Genomic DNA, 14,462 nt, shown 5'->3' on the forward strand with positions numbered 1-14,462 from the left:
CAGGAAGATAATGGAATTTGTAATGTAAGATGCTCAAAGGGTAAGAATTCAATAAAGTCACTAGCCATTCGCTAGTCAGAAAAACAATATCTTTTCTATAGATATTGGAGACCAGGTGGAAATGATTGTGGGTGCATTTAAAAAAACAACTGCATGGTATTGGTAAAGGTAAATTCTAATTATGACAAACTGAGCTGACAAATATTGAGGGATAAGAAACTTAATCCTTTAGTGTTGGGCGTTAACTTGCCTGGCTGCAGAAATGACAGCCGTGGTTGAAGGTCAGAGCTATCACAACCCAAAAGGATCCTCAAAACAGTTCTGTAGATTTCTTCAAGTAAGGAACTATTGGAGCTCAAGTTTAGCAGAAACCAATTGGAAAACATGTGCCATAGCTTGGAATGAATGAGAAGTTTGTATGGTGCAGGCATGAGCTTTGTATGATCAAGTAGATGTGGATGAGCAGTGTTTCAGAAGAACAGTGGTGTTGAATAGAGTGAACACGAAGCACATACTGTATGAAACAAGCAAAGGAACATAGGATTCCAAACAGAATCCCTAAAATAAGAAGAAATATCTGTTACATCTGTAGGTTGAAGCTTAGGGAGGAGAAATTTAAGGGCCCTTATTGTACCAGTTTGACACCAAAGGGGGTGGGAGTAAATGGTCCACTACCAGAGCTGTCAGGGTACATGAATATGGTGCAGGCACCGGGAACAGAGCAGGCTGCAAATTATGAGCCCTATACCAGTGTAGACTGACACTATGTGCTCACACTCTTGGGGCAGAGTGGATACCAGATCAGTGGAAGACAGAGAAAAGCAGGACTGCAGGACAAGAATATGAAGCGATGAAACAATGAAGATTTCCTGGGGTTATAGTGGTGGTCCACTGGACCCTTGACCAGAAACGGAGAGAAAAGGGGAAAGGGAGAGAGAGTGGAGTGAGCATTGAGAGCGGAAGAGAGAGGGAGAAGCGCCCACATTTTTTCATAAATCCAGTGATAGTTGACAACATCAGGTAACTAGAAGAAAATAATAGACAGCACAGCAAGTTTAGAAAGACATTTTTTTCTATGAATTTTAGGTTAAACAGCTCCTTGTTTGAGAAGAAGTAAGACAACTTACAATGGTAACGTCTTACAGTACATAAGATGTTTGTCTCCAAGAAAACTGAAAAGCGGCGCACTAGGAAAGATGTGCACAGAATTGTGAGAAACTGACAAGTATTTATACATAACAGCGTGGAAGTACAAGATTAGAATGTGACCTACTCCTGAATATATTGAACTCAGAGATTTGACACACCTCTTATGTTTGAATAAGTATTTTTAACATGTGGAGAGTATGTCTAAAAAGTGGTCATAAGAGTAATCTGCTACAAAATTACCACTGACAGCAAAAACACGGTACCAGGTATTACATGATACCCAATTGTGCCTGCAGTCACAGATATATCTCTCTAGAAGCAATCCTTCAGGTGGTTCCTATGAGTCACATAACCTTAACATTGAGACACTGCACCAGGTAGACCAAGTCTGGTTAAGTCTGAGGTGTTTCCTGACACTTGGTCACTTTGTTAGAGTCTAGTGAAAGTGGATGGATGGACGTTGAGTTTTCCAGCAATTTCTTACTACAGCGTACTTGACAGAAACATTCCCACACTGCATATATTGTACTCTCTCTTTTGTTCTTTTTGCGATGCATGTCTCACACAATATTTGTTGTTGTACCCAAACGGTAATACAGAGTATAAATGAGGAGAAGGAAGCAAAGAGGTGCTTTACATTTGTAGAACTTATCAGCACTTATATTATTCCAACATATTAAACAGTTAGGGTCACAAAATGAACAATTAGGAATTAAAATACAATTTGTGTTTCTAAAAAATATATAATGCATTATTATTATTTTTAAAATGCATGATGCCTTTCATTCTAATGGAGAAAGCACAATCTAACCAATGTGAAGGCAGCACATAAAATACAGAAAAAAATACCAATTAGTTTGATGGACGCAACAGCTTAAATGAAAAACACACTTACTGTCTTCATCGGTTCTCAGGTATTTTATTGTAGTAGTGTTTTCAGAAAAGCCTGCAACCGTTGCTGCCGTCACTTCTAAAATATAGTCCGTGTATTTCTGGAGATTCTCAAAAAGTATGACTGTTTTGTTGGTTGTCAGTTTTAATGTAGGAGTGTTTGTCTGAGCTTCCCTTAAGGAGACCATGTAAAACACTCTGCCGTTTGGTGAATCTGGTGGAAGCCAACTCACACTGATGGTCGTTGAAGAAATGTTTTGGGCATTAAGATTGCTAACGGGTCCATCTGGAACTACAAATATAAAATAATATTGAATACTTAACTGCTTTAATTGTTTAAACAAAATAGATGCTATTATACAATCGGTAAAACAATACAACTGGATATAACCCAAAGCTTAACATAAAGGTGGAATGCATCTTCAAGCCATTTTCTCGTTGGTAATTACCAAGATAATCTAACAGCACCAGGAAAACAAAATAACAAAACCTATAAAATAGCACTTTGATTACATCCTTCTTGCACAAGGACTGTAAGGTCTTTTATACCCATCACATTAGCTTATTTCTAGAATTTTATGGAATGGCACAAATGACACACACACTCTTCAAACATTCCATGGACAACCCACACTTTTTCAATGAGCTGACCCTTTCAGACTTGACTTCATTTTATCACTTTAAAATCACACTAATTAATCAATTCTTATTTGCCAGCAGGGAACATTAAACACAAACACATTTTCACATATTGGAAGTGTTTCACTTCAAATTGCACCATGTCTATTGTTACAAACTGATTTTATTACACAAACCAATTTCTTCATAATACTGTATGTTCTTTTGTTCAGTAATAAGAAGAGTAAGAAATAATTATTGTACACTGATTGCACTCGAAGAAACCTAAAACATTTCCACTGTAGAAAACAGAAGAAATCTCAGTAGAGAAAACATGGAAACTCTGACTACTGTCAACTGGAAGCTTATACTTTGTGATAAGCCCATGTGGCTTTAAAGGGTGAAGCCAGAAAAGAAGAGCCCATGTGATGATCTGAACAGGAAAGGCAGGTTTCAAATCCTCTGGAACTGGAACACAACAAAAGACTTTAACAAGGCAGAATAGCATCAGACAAAGCAGATCATAATAATAGCAGATGGCAAAGTAAAAATATGATTCCTCATTTGAGAGAGTTTAGCAGAGTGTAAAGAATTAAAATAAAGTTTAATTGTGACATCTACCACTTTTTTCTAAAATCTCATAAAAACCCAGTGAGTACAATAAATTAATTTTAAAAGCAACACTATAGCTCTTAGTAATTTTATATTTTCATTATTATGCTGGAGGTAAAGATTAAGTAAAATATGAAGAACAGAATAAAAACAAAAATAACTCCAACAGCAATGCAAATTGATAACTTTAAAGACAATATTGTAAAACATTTGATTAAAACATCATCACGCAAAATTAATAAAACAGCACTATAATATCCATTTTTATTTCTGGACCAAAGCTCAGCTAACAAAATGTTTATAGCCTACTATATGTTAAAAAATATGGCTCCTGCTTTGAGAAACCAACAAAATTACTATTCCTTTCCCAATACATTTAAGAAAGTAAATTTAGGTTTTTGCATTTTTGCCTTTAACAAAACAAATGATGACAAATAATTTTTAATGAAAATTGTTGAGAATGTTTTAAAGTTTTTATGTGATTTATAAAAATAGAAAAAATGGAGTAGACTACACAAGAGTACAAATATGTTCAGAATGTTGCAGTGTAAATACCTACCATCCTCTTTTGTGTACACATATATCGTGTCACTCATAAGATTTTCATTTCCAAGGGCAGTACTTGTACTAATCCATAGACGGTATAGACTGAATGTGACAAGGTCATTAATTATTGTGGAATAAGTTGAGTTTGCAGTACCAGTATAAGAATCAAAGACTGTAACGTTCTGAAAAAAAAAATGATTATGCATGAACATATACCAGGCAATAAAAATTAATAGGAAATAAAAAACATCTGCATAAATTAAAATAATGAATACCTGTATAGGTCTCAGGACTTTTTAACCCTCAGCCTTACAAGGGTCAATACACCACACCCCGCACAGGAGGAAAGCCTATTAACTCGACTCATAAAGCTAAAACTTAAAGACACATTCAGACTTGTACTTTTTTATTTGGTACATTGCTACATTCTTAAAATCAATCTTACAAGCCTTTTTATATGCAGTTAGGTTAGATGAGATGGGGGTTGTCCATTTGTCTATAATCTTTCTTATGTTTTTATGTATATGTAAGTTTGGTAATTACTAGAATTAACTTAGATTAGATTGCAATATGATAAAATCACAGTTAAGGGGGCCACATGCTTCTGCAGATAGCTTTGATGAACAGTAACTGCTTTTCTGACTGTTTTTTTATTTGGCATTGCAGAGGTTCTAATTAACACCCTCAAAGAAAAACACTGGTGTGTCACTTGGCTAATCTGCATTTCCTTTTTTACCTGACACAGCATCTGTTTGTTAGCTACTGTCCTGTGATGTTTGACATCCTGAACCAATTGTTATTTACACACATCAGGCAAAGGGACATCAGGAGAACTTGCTAAATGTTAATGATATAATAATCCCCTTTAAGTGAGTCTGGTGATAGTAAGTTTGTGTATTAGGGAAAACAACACCAAAATGCACTCAAACAAAACACCTCTGCTGTTTCTGTAATTAGTGTTATAGGAATGAACCGAGGTGTGAACAGAGGAAAGGGCACTTTCCCAACACACCAGGCTCATGTTTCAACCTTCTAGAGCTGGAACTAAGTCCTTCCTGCTGCAGGGCTTTATTTGTCTTCCTGAACCAGTATCTGTATCAACGGAAAAACTTACAGTCCTGTTCTTAACTTCATATTAAACAACACAAAAGGATTCCAATCTTGTGCGCTGTTGTTTGAACCAAGCCCATTTTTTTAAATTCATGTTTTTATGGCTTTATTTTATATAACTTACATGCATCACTCCAGCTGTTAACAATGATCTTTTATATAGCTGTGGCAAAGCTCTTCTGAACTCCTAAAGTAATGGCATTCATTTCCATATATATTGTGGACATACAGTATAGAATGTCACTCAAGCTTTTTTAGTAACAACCTTGCTGCAGCATGCTGTTAAATGGTATTTCAAATCAAAATGCCAATTCAAGAAAGAACAGAACATCATGGTTTGTTTTAACATCTAAGTTTGTTAAAACAAAAAACAATGATCTTTATATACACCATTCATACAAGACAGAAGAAAACTAAATAAGCTCCAATTAAACAATATACAATGGTTCTATTATTTGATTACAGAAAAGCAACATAGACAGAATAGCCATCTCTCATTTGTAACATATTTACTTTTCAAAGATAAAGCTTTGGTTAAGTTTTGGATAAGCCAAATCAATAAGATACACTTAAATTATTTGAAACATTTTGTTACAATACCAACAAAAGAAAATAAAAATGTGATAGTTAAAAATGCCTGACCTGACTATAAATGCCTGAGCTGTTACTGTAATAAACTGTGTAGAATTGGCTTATTCCACCGAATGTTGCAGGATTCCAGTACACTTGTATTGAAGTGGATGTTATGTTAACATATGAAATGTTTCTTGAAGAATCATCTGGGCCTACAAAATAGAAAATGCATTTCAAATATTCTTTTACATAAACTAACACAACTAAAGATTCACAATTCAAAATAATGTTGAAAAGTCTGTAACATTGCAGTTATAGTTATTACAATAAACAGTAAATTACAATTTACCAAAAGGCTCAAATGACTGAGAAATAGGTGAGTGCAAACATTTAGTTGTAGCTACAGATGCTACAAATATTCCTAATATTGTTCCTAATCCTAATAAATCCTAATATTCCTAAAAAAATGTTACTTTTGTACCCTCACCCATACACACATCATTTTTTTTATTTAAAAAAGTCTCGATTCAACAGCAGAAAGTTGTTCGTTTATGCAGTATGTATGATTAAACTTCTGCAAGGTGTCCTTTACACGCTATTGCAGTTTCTGGTAAAAACACAAATTAAACACTTCATGTAGTATCTGTATAGTTATATTTAGTTTCAAGAAGCAAACAGCTATTATTTCAAAAATGTTTTTGGTCAATTTAACTAGTAATATGCCCATTTATTTGCTTACCTTTGACAGAAGTCTTGAACGTAATTACACTTCTAATGTCTCCATCACCAAGCCTGGTCCAGGCGCTTACAGAAATATTATACTCCTTACCACTTTCCACACTTAATACCACTGATGTTTCTGTCACATTTATAATGAATTCACTTGACTGGTTCCTAGTAGATCAGCAGTGGTTTCCAAAAGGTTAATAGAGACGTGTGTTAACCATGTTTCAGGAATTCCGAATGAATGAAAAACAATGATAAATTAATCTCATCTATGTTACTATTAATGAATCTAACAAAATTGTTTTTAAATACTGTAAGTATTGGGGTAAATCTGGTTAGGACTGTAAGTAAACAACATTGGCAAAATGCCTCTAACATTTTAATTGTTTAATATTTTTTAAAAATTAACTCAAAACAAACTAAAACATTGAAGTTTTGTATTTACTATACTGTACATACGTTCAAACAATACAGCATATGCTTTTCCATTAACATTTAACCTTTCAATTATAGATTCTAAGTTCTATTTAGAAAGTATTAAACACAATATACATAAAGTAACAATGGAGCACACATTTTATTGGATATGTCATGTTAACCCTGGAAATATTAAACATTGGCATCTTATCCAAATGCTATCCCACAACATTGCAAATGGTTTCTTACTAGAGCAGTAGAGCAATGAATTTAAAAGTTTCTCTTCAAAACTAAAGTGTCAAAATTAAAAATCAAAATTTCATTTGGCATTTTGGAAAAGGCAGTATTGTAATGTTGGGAAAACATTAGATTGTCTTACCATACATAAACCATATAATACAGCACTTGTCCATTTGCTTGTAATGGTGGCATCCAAGACACCTTGACTTCAGAATCAGACAACTGCTTTACAGTCAGGAATTGTGGAGGGGAGCTTGGAACTGTTGCTCATGAGAAATACAGTTTCTACAGGTCAAAATCTCCTGTGAATGAGTGGTCTTATAAAATCATTAACATATGCAAAATTATAGTCTGTGAAAAGGTAGCAGCAAATACAATTCACGCACAGTACAGGATACCATCTAGAGAGGACATCAACTCTGTTTTTATGAAGAAATAGTTTTATTTCACTGTAATCTAAATTAATAGAACCCACTTGTTTCGCATACCGCTGTTATAATCCTTGTGCTTTTGAAAAGCAAACTCCTTTTCCATAAAAAATTGCAGTTTTTAAAAAAACATGCTTGTGACTCACACACAGCTAAAGGAAAAGGTAAGCAGAAAAGAAGCAAAGAAATAATGGGCCTAGAGGGAGCAGCAATCCCTGCTGAGCAGAACATTGAAGTCTTGTAAACAGCTTAGTATCCCACACAATTAAGTGGGTGTGAACTGCATCCAACATCCACTGCATCCAGATTGGCCTGTGCTATCCAAAATACATTTGTCCCAGAGAACGTGAATTTGTTAATGATGAAAAAGGAGCACATCTACACAAAGTCTGGGATGTCATTGTTTCGGTGGTATTCCATTTGATCTCATAATAAATAGAGTATATGTAATTTGCTTTCACCCTAAAGAGCAGTACATTTGTGTAAGTACAGTTTCGAGTGCCCTGTAGCTGTTAATGGATATCACTGGAATTGTGTATGTAATATTTAATGAACATTCTTATGGTTGTTGATCCATTTTTGTTCCTGGAAAGTAATTGTGGTATACCCCCAACATAATGTATACATTAAAAACAAAATCACATCTAGAATTCAAACCCATTTGCATATGAGTTATAAACAATCTAAATATACTAAACTATATTACCTTCTTTAAGTGTGCAATCACTGACTTTTTCCTATCATGAATAACTGAACAACCTCATTTTAATTTAGTCATCCGAGAAAATGTTCTAAAATAATAAAAATATAAAATACTACACTAATAGACTGCAATTGTTATAAATAGAATTCAGAACCAGAATAAAATACAGAAGGTTAAAGATAACAAGGAAGATATCTCTCGACAAAACATTGTTTTGAAAACATTGCCAATACTGAAATCTAAACCAAGTATGCCAGGAATTATTTTCCAGGAAATCCTAATATGAAAAATGTGTTTTAAAGCTAATGATTTAATTTCCTGTTCTTTTGGATTATCTCTAATGAAAATGTGTCAGTGGATATGTAGATGATGGTTTGAGGCAGAAAACGTAACCATCAAAGATCACTAGAAATTATTTTTTGGCAAAATGAAAAGTTCTAAAAGTCAGTGGTTAAATGATATGATGTACTGAACTGTTACCTTAGAATCTGTAAGAGAGTTATAGTATTATACGTTACCGATTACAGACTGGTTTCATTAAAAATGTAATACAAATAGTATGTAAAAAAATCTCAAATATAATAGTTTAACATTTAAAATACCACTATAAATGCTGTATTTTATAGCATATTTACTTTGCTAACATGGAAAATATCTGCTTTTACACAGGAATACAAACCTGACTAGTACTTAAATGCAAGAAAAAAAAATTGCATGTGAGTATGACTTTTTAAAATACAAATCATGTGAACAGTGAAATAACATAGCACTTTGTGTTCTTGTTATGATAAAGATCTTATTCTGATAATGAATGATGAAATGGGGTTTACAGACCAGTCGCAATCTCAGTTTCAATCAGGAGAGTGATTTTTCACTTTCTTGAAAAGCAAAGGCCAATGTATTTCTTTTTAAATAAATATGATGAGAAAGCATGGCAGTCCAGTTTTGACACTGCGGTGCTCAAAGACACAGAATCTTTTTTGTTTAACTGTCATTCCACTTGTCTGGACCCTATTACAATACACTTTTGGAGGACACCAATAATAGTAAAGATGGCGAACACATTGGTACAGTATGATGAATACAACCAATAAACTCACTAAAACATAACCTTTTCACCAGGGTAACCCACGAGAAAAAAAAGTTTTCAAAGAGGAGTCAGTATTGTTGTAAGAGGTACTGCATTATGGGTAGGCTTCTCTAGAACTGCTGAAGAAAACACAGAGTAAGCAGAGAAACAAGTGAAACACAACTTAAATACACATTGCAACTGGTAGGAAATGAAGTACATATGTTATATTAGTGCATGCTTTTTCCATATGTCCTCCTTTGGAAACCACTGAAGTAATTATAAACCCTTTGACAATTTGGAAATGTCGTTTCATACACAGCAAATTAAGATTTTCACCTAAACACACTTGATCATCAAATATTATTTCATCAATTGCTCACAAAATATTAAGGTGAAATTGAAGAAATATCTTCATCAGGATCCCTTTCAATGGCACATTCTAGACATACTGCAAAAACAAATTCAGAGAACACACCCACCCAAGACACATTCCACCTTTATATTTATTAAACCCTTAAGTGAAAACCTATTCTGTCTGAAAAACAGGCATTTTTGTTTTTAATAAAAGTCGGAATGCTCATTAATGACAAGATAACACTTTTTGTAAATTTTAAATGAACTGCATATTTTCCTGCAACTCACCATCTTCAAGCGTTGTCACATTTAAAACATCACTGGTCTGGTTTCCACTCCCAAACTTGGTGTTAGCCACCACAGTTATCCAGTACCATGCATTTTTCTTTAGGTTGGATATGATGACTTTAGTGCTATTAGTGCTGATATTCAGGGAGTGGGATGCATTCCAGTATTGTACTGTGTAAGATAGTATAATGCCATTGGCATGCAGTGGGGATAGCCATGAAACTGTTATCTTGGTGGAACTAATACTCCCATATGTCAAATTAAATGGTGGACTGCCAGGAGCTGAAAGAAGCAGAAAAGAACAATGTAAGCAAAACTGAGGCCCTAAATAAAGGAACCATTACTTTATTTTACATATGTTAATTGATTATTTAAATAATATGCTTTTTATCATTAGAATCACACTGCATATAAAATGTGTTGAAACAAATTCCACTAAGACTATATATTTACATTACATTTAATAAATATGGTAATTACACAAAAAACTACACAGTACACATATTTTCATCATAGAACCCATGATCTGACCAAAATTAAATGTATTTTGAACCACTCATAGAACTAAGGAACACGTAAAGGTTTATTCCATGCTGAAAGAAAAAGAAAATCAACACAATGCTTCAAAGAAGGCTCCACAACTGAAACATTGTGGTTGTTTTTTCCTTTACCCATTCCTTTCCAGCCTACACATGCTGATGCAGCTAAAGTACCTACTGTACTTGAATTTCTTCCACGTGTAGAACTATACAACTAAATGAACAAATGTCTCAGCGATGTCCTAAGTGGCACAGCCGGTAACATTGCTCACCTTATGACAGGTTGAGCTCTATGATCTAGGCATTGAGGGGTTTAAACCTAGATATTATTATTGACTGACTAATCATGGTGTTTGTAGCCATGAGACAAGACCTTAAACACAGAATAGATGGTTACAAACCTCAGTGTTTGTGGATAAAGAGAATTGGTGATTCTAAACTTAAAAAAGCAATCCAAACTTTCTTCCCTGTTAACCTACTTTCCTTTTTTGTGCTGCAGTGAAAGTAGTGATGACACAAGATAAATGGACAGAAATTATATGAAGATATTATTCAAGATTTATAAAGATACATGTAATCTATTTAAATAGTCATTGAAAAACACTCAAGACTAATTTACAAAGAAGAACGTACCATCTTCACTAGTCAGCAGTGTTAAGGTTGTGGATGTTTGGTTTCCATATCCATATTTGGTATAGGCTCTTACCGAAACATTATAGAAAGAGAAAGGTTTTAAATTTTTAAGCTTGACACTTGTCGTTGAGCTGTTCACTGTTAACCAGGATGTAGAATTTTCATACAAAACTTGGTAATACTTAATAATTCCATTTGGCTTTTCTGGAGGTGACCATTTGATTATAGCAGTGGAAGCAGTCAACTCAATAACGGTAAGGTTCGTAGGAGGTGACTCTGGTTCTGTGACAAAATAGATTTAAAAAGAATTTAAAAGTTAGGCGTTTCAACTCTTTTCCAGGATTCTCTACCTTTTCCCAGTTGAACATAATTTTAACCATAGGTGGGTTTTATGTAATTAAACTTTACCTTCCTTTTTTAAAATTCCCCAAAGAAACTGGCCTACTTAAATTTGGTTACATTTTGTAATATTATAACCGAAGGAGTACTTCAGTTTAAAGGGACAATTAAATAAGTTAAATTCTACTACAGAAATGTATTCATACAAAAGAGAGAAGTGTATGATTTATTCTTTACCATCCTCAGGTGTTATAACAAAGATGTCATCTTCCTCAGAAAGGGAGCTTTCTCCCACAATGGTCGATGCAGCTACACGCAGTTTGTACTCTGTGTACTTTTTCAATCCTATATATAAAAGACTTCTATTAATTTATATCATAAGAGTACAGTGCATTACAGTTAAAGCTGTGGTGTCTCATCACAGGCCAAGAGCATTCTAACGGTAGATGCATTCAATAGAACAAAAGAACAACAGAATACCATTAACAACTCCTGAGAGTTTATACAAGACTTATACAATACTCACAATCTACTTAACATAATGAAATTTACATTTGCATAATAGTTACATACAGTAGTAATATTTATAGTAAGTAAAGTAAATAAGCAAAATAGTAATTTATCTTTACCTGAGAGGATAATTTGTGTCTGATTTGCGATTTTGTGAAAAGCTTCCTTTGTTAGCAAATCCATCCCATACACAGTATAATGGATAATTTTGCCATTGGGGTTCAGGGGAGGGTCCCAGGACAACAAAATTGATGTTGAACTTATATTCTGATAATACACATTTTGTACAGAACTTGGTACTAAAAAAACAGACATAATATTAGATAGAAAACCAGGACAGATACCTAATTGAGAATAATTAAATTATGAAATTATGAAATTATGAAATAATGGTGAATTTATGAATTTCAAATGACACATTACCTTGTTCCCTTGTTTTCTCTGATATTTTGGTTGGTGGTCCTTCTCCTACAGCAGTGAAGGCAGACACGCTAAAGGTGTACTCAGTAAAAGGAATGAGGTTTGTAACAACATATGAGATTTGATCAGCTGAGATATCTGGGACTTCAATGTTTGTAACTTTCACTGTAAATTACAAAAAAAAAAACTGTAGCTCATCATCAAGGTAATCCGCAGCACATTCTCATGCAAGACAATATAGCTATTCTTCTGCAAAACTAGTGATACATTGAAACAATCTAAATAACACTAATTTGAATTGGACAGTTGACTAAATTTCACCAAACATAACTAATGTGATTGCTACTTGCCTTTCTAGCTCAAATTCATATTTGTTGCAGAAATTAAATAGTAATATTAAAAACAGCAAAAGCTTTTTTTGTTTTACACAAATTGTCAGTAGTGTTAATACATTCACTGCATTAAAATGTTTACCACATGCTTTCAGAGATCATATTACTAGCAAAAAGGGAAACAAGATATTTCAATCCTTCCAATATAACCACAACATGCTCCATTTACACAGTCATAAAGTCACTAAAGGTAAAAATACATTGGCAACACAGAGCAGCTCTATGCGCCAAAGACATCATCATGTAATGCGGTAAGCTCCACCTGTTAGCTGCCAAGCACTAGACTGGTCAGCGTATCTAAGCCTTTTTTACCTCCTGGAACATCAGCAAAGACAGCAGCTCGTGCTGAAACACGAGGGTGTGTTGGATTAGAGTCGAAGGAAGTGAACCGTAAGATCTCCTCTGGTGGGGCAGCTGTTTCTGTGGGTAATGATCCAGATGTTGAGGTGAAACTCAAGGGCGCCTTTGTGGTAGCTCCATTTCCTTCAGTAGGCTTTGTGTTGTCAGTAGCAGTGTAAGGCAGTGAATAAGCAGCATTAGATGACCATGACCTCAAAGTTCCAGCATGCAAGGAAGTCTGTGGCAGTGATGATGTTAATGGAGCTTGTGTAACAAAAGATGCTGTGCTACTTTCAGAGGTGTGAGAGGTGGTGCTTGGCCTGTCCGCGAGAAACGGTATTTTTGCGGATGAAGGAAATGATGAAGTAAGTGGAGAAACCGGTGACAAAGTTGATGAAATCAAATCAGTTGTGCCTTCATAAAGATCAGAGTTGCCTAAGGTAACATTCTGTATTACCATACCATCGCTGTCTAATGTGGTGTAATTTAAGTCCTAAAACAAAAACAAAAAATAAATACAGTATAAAGCACACAGCAAGTAATATACAGTATTTGATTACTTTCACAATGTATTGTTCAAAAATTTAAAGTTAAAGGTAAAGAAATATAATACTAACTTTTTACTGTTATCAGCGAATATATAAACTAAATTGATTAGTAGTATTTATTTTACATAAAGAATTATTTGGCTCTGTTAACAATCACAAAACAATACTCTTAACTATGCTTTCCTAACCAACTGGCAATAAATGCAAATGTATGTGTGAACTTTTGGAAAATTACTGATTACTCTTACCTCACAAAATGAAAATTACAAGTCAAGATTAAAACAAATGATCAGAAATAATTAACTTTGATTTCTCAATAAGCTCACAACTACAGCAGGGAGGTTTCTAATCCTTATTAAATGGTACTAACTGCAACAAATATTTGAGAAATACCTTCACTTTTCCTCTAAGAAAGATGCTTTGGACATGAAGCCCTTTCATTAAAACAAGAATCTTGTATTGGGTAATTATTCCATTTGGATGCTGTGGGCTTTTCCATGATAGCTTCACAGATGTTGAATCAATGACTGTTGCTTTCAAGCCAATAACTTCACTAGGAGCTGTCAATAAATAATAATGATGGGAATAAAATATTCAGAAATCAATATACTAGAGGATCATCAACAGTTTTGAAAGTACTTGACTTTTCTTTGTTTCCTCATGCCATCTACTGGTGATTTCTAATCTTTGTAAATTCATGGACACAAGGGGTCACTCAAGTTTAAACTAAACCTGGGGAGAACATCTCGTGCTTGAAAACACTTTTACTACTGATAATAACTGAAAAAAGACAGCCCAACACTGACCTTCAGCTGGAGTTAACACAGTTGTGTTGGCATGAGGCCCCAAAGCTCCTGCAGATTTTGCACGGACAACCACTGTATATGTTGTGTATGGAGTCAGTCCAAAATATGAGAACCTCATATCACTTGTGGTGTTTTCAAAGATAAACCCTGAAATGAAAAACAAATAAGCACATATATAATCAAATACATACTGTCTGCTGACTTTTAAA

The 14,462-nt window shown here is 34.1% G+C and overlaps 2 protein-coding genes across 6 annotated transcripts in view; both read right to left on the minus strand.

Annotated features, from left to right (window-relative positions):
• ptprq (protein tyrosine phosphatase receptor type Q) overlaps positions 1-14,462 on the minus strand; it is an 86,920-nt gene that overhangs the window by 34,182 nt on the left and 38,276 nt on the right. For 4 of the 5 annotated variants that reach the window (XM_015352885.2, XM_015352884.2, XM_015352883.2 and 1 more), the window contains 9 exons: positions 14,254-14,400; positions 13,841-14,007; positions 12,873-13,392; positions 12,172-12,333; positions 11,868-12,047; positions 11,476-11,583; positions 10,900-11,181; positions 9,728-10,009; positions 2,045-2,332 (listed from right to left, as the gene is read on the minus strand). In XM_015352885.2, coding sequence (XP_015208371.2) covers positions 2,045-2,332; positions 9,728-10,009; positions 10,900-11,181; positions 11,476-11,583; positions 11,868-12,047; positions 12,172-12,333; positions 12,873-13,392; positions 13,841-14,007; positions 14,254-14,400 — 2,136 coding nt within the window. The remainder of the gene's footprint in view (positions 1-2,044; positions 2,333-9,727; positions 10,010-10,899; positions 11,182-11,475; positions 11,584-11,867; positions 12,048-12,171; positions 12,334-12,872; positions 13,393-13,840; positions 14,008-14,253; positions 14,401-14,462) is intronic. The other variant, XM_015352886.2, reaches the window with a different exon arrangement.
• Positions 2,342-8,578, minus strand: LOC107078047 (phosphatidylinositol phosphatase PTPRQ). The gene is made up of 5 exons (XM_015352888.2): positions 7,022-8,578; positions 6,239-6,393; positions 5,569-5,711; positions 3,830-3,998; positions 2,342-3,126 (listed from the first exon to the last, which is right to left on the minus strand). Exons 1-5 carry the CDS (start codon positions 7,072-7,074, stop codon positions 2,888-2,890), a joined length of 759 nt encoding a protein of 252 aa, XP_015208374.1. The 5' UTR covers positions 7,075-8,578; the 3' UTR covers positions 2,342-2,887.

The sequence above is a fragment of the Lepisosteus oculatus genome, chromosome 7 (assembly GCF_040954835.1).
Source record: "Lepisosteus oculatus isolate fLepOcu1 chromosome 7, fLepOcu1.hap2, whole genome shotgun sequence".
NCBI lineage: Eukaryota > Metazoa > Chordata > Actinopteri > Semionotiformes > Lepisosteidae > Lepisosteus > Lepisosteus oculatus.